The 1,258-nt window shown below is 36.3% G+C and overlaps 1 protein-coding gene across 1 annotated transcript; it reads right to left on the bottom strand.

Moving 5' to 3' along the window:
• Nucleotides 1-266: 266 nt before the first annotated feature.
• On the bottom strand, nucleotides 267-764 carry LOC145682074 (uncharacterized). The gene has a single exon (XM_081753671.1). It carries the CDS (start codon nucleotides 762-764, stop codon nucleotides 267-269), a length of 498 nt encoding a protein of 165 aa, XP_081609797.1.
• Between the last annotated feature and the right edge of the window lie 494 nt (nucleotides 765-1,258).

Raw genomic sequence — 1,258 nt, 5'->3', positions numbered from 1 at the left:
TGAACGAGATCGATGGCGTGAGGCATTGTCATCCCGAAAGTAGAATTTGTTCAGATTTACCCCTGTAAAATAAGTCCTAGTTGTTGGAATTAATTTATGATCAAGAATTTATATGTACTTTTCGCTGTTAATTGAACCATTACAAATTTCAAATTTTCCAATTCCTCTCGATATTAAGCAACCCCACAACATAACACTTGCCGAGAACTTCTGTGTCTCAGATATACAATTATCATTTAATTCCTCCCCCCTACGCATCCAAAGCTTCACTCCGGCATCGTTTCCAACGATATTAAATTTCTTTCGTCCGAAAAAATCACACGATCGCAGATTTCCTCTGTCCATTGCCCGCACCTTTGCACAAAAACGTTCCTTGCATCCTTATGTTTCTTTGTCAGTTGCGGTTTTCTTCGCGGCTTTTTCTTGTCAAATCCAAAAGATTTCAGTCTAGACACTACTGTTGAATGGCTCACTCTAATACCTAACTCCATTTCCATTTGTGCAGCCAGCTGACGTGAACTCATGCTTCTTTTCTGCAATACTAGTGACTTCAATTTTCGGTCAACCCTCGCAGATGTTTTCTTCTTCCTTCCACAGCTGTTTCTAAGCGAACAGTGTCCAAATTCTAGTTGTTTCTTAATGATTCTTGACACTGTAGACCGATGAACGTTAACTTTTCTACCAATTTCTCTTGGACTTACTCCTTCCTTGTGTAGGACCAATATTTGTCCTTGCTTGCGAGGTGATGTGTCTTTCAATCTCATGATTCGTCAAATCGATAACAATCTATTCGCATTAAATACACTGCTTATATATTTATAAACTTCAGAACACTATAAAAACAAACACTGCAACACCAATCAGGCAAACAATCATGCGATAAGAACAATGTACATTACTTTATCAATCTCCACCCGAGCTGCATATGCAGTTTTTTAACACTAGCCAACAACTGACCCACCTGGTGACAAAAAGGGGAAACACATAACAACAAAACAAAAGACTGTGTAAGAGAACCACACAAGATTTGTTTTTATGAAAATCTATGAATGCATATCACTATTAAAAGTAACTACTGTTATTCTTTACATGTCCTGTTATTCTTTAGAAGTGATGCAGTTATTTTTTTTTTTACAAACTGTATTACAATTAAAAATATCAATATCCAAAAGTTCTGAAGTTCTTTTTTTTTTCACTTGGTTAGATATACTCACCTCAGGTAAGTAAAGAGAAACAAATGGAAAAGGAAGAGAAATGA

This window comes from Thermobia domestica, chromosome 3 (assembly GCF_964235325.1).
Source record: "Thermobia domestica chromosome 3, izTheDome1.hap1.1, whole genome shotgun sequence".
Classification (NCBI taxonomy): Eukaryota; Metazoa; Arthropoda; class Insecta; order Zygentoma; family Lepismatidae; genus Thermobia; species Thermobia domestica.
The sequence above is the reverse complement of the archived record's forward strand: the minus strand, read 5'-3'. Positions and strand labels throughout refer to the sequence as shown.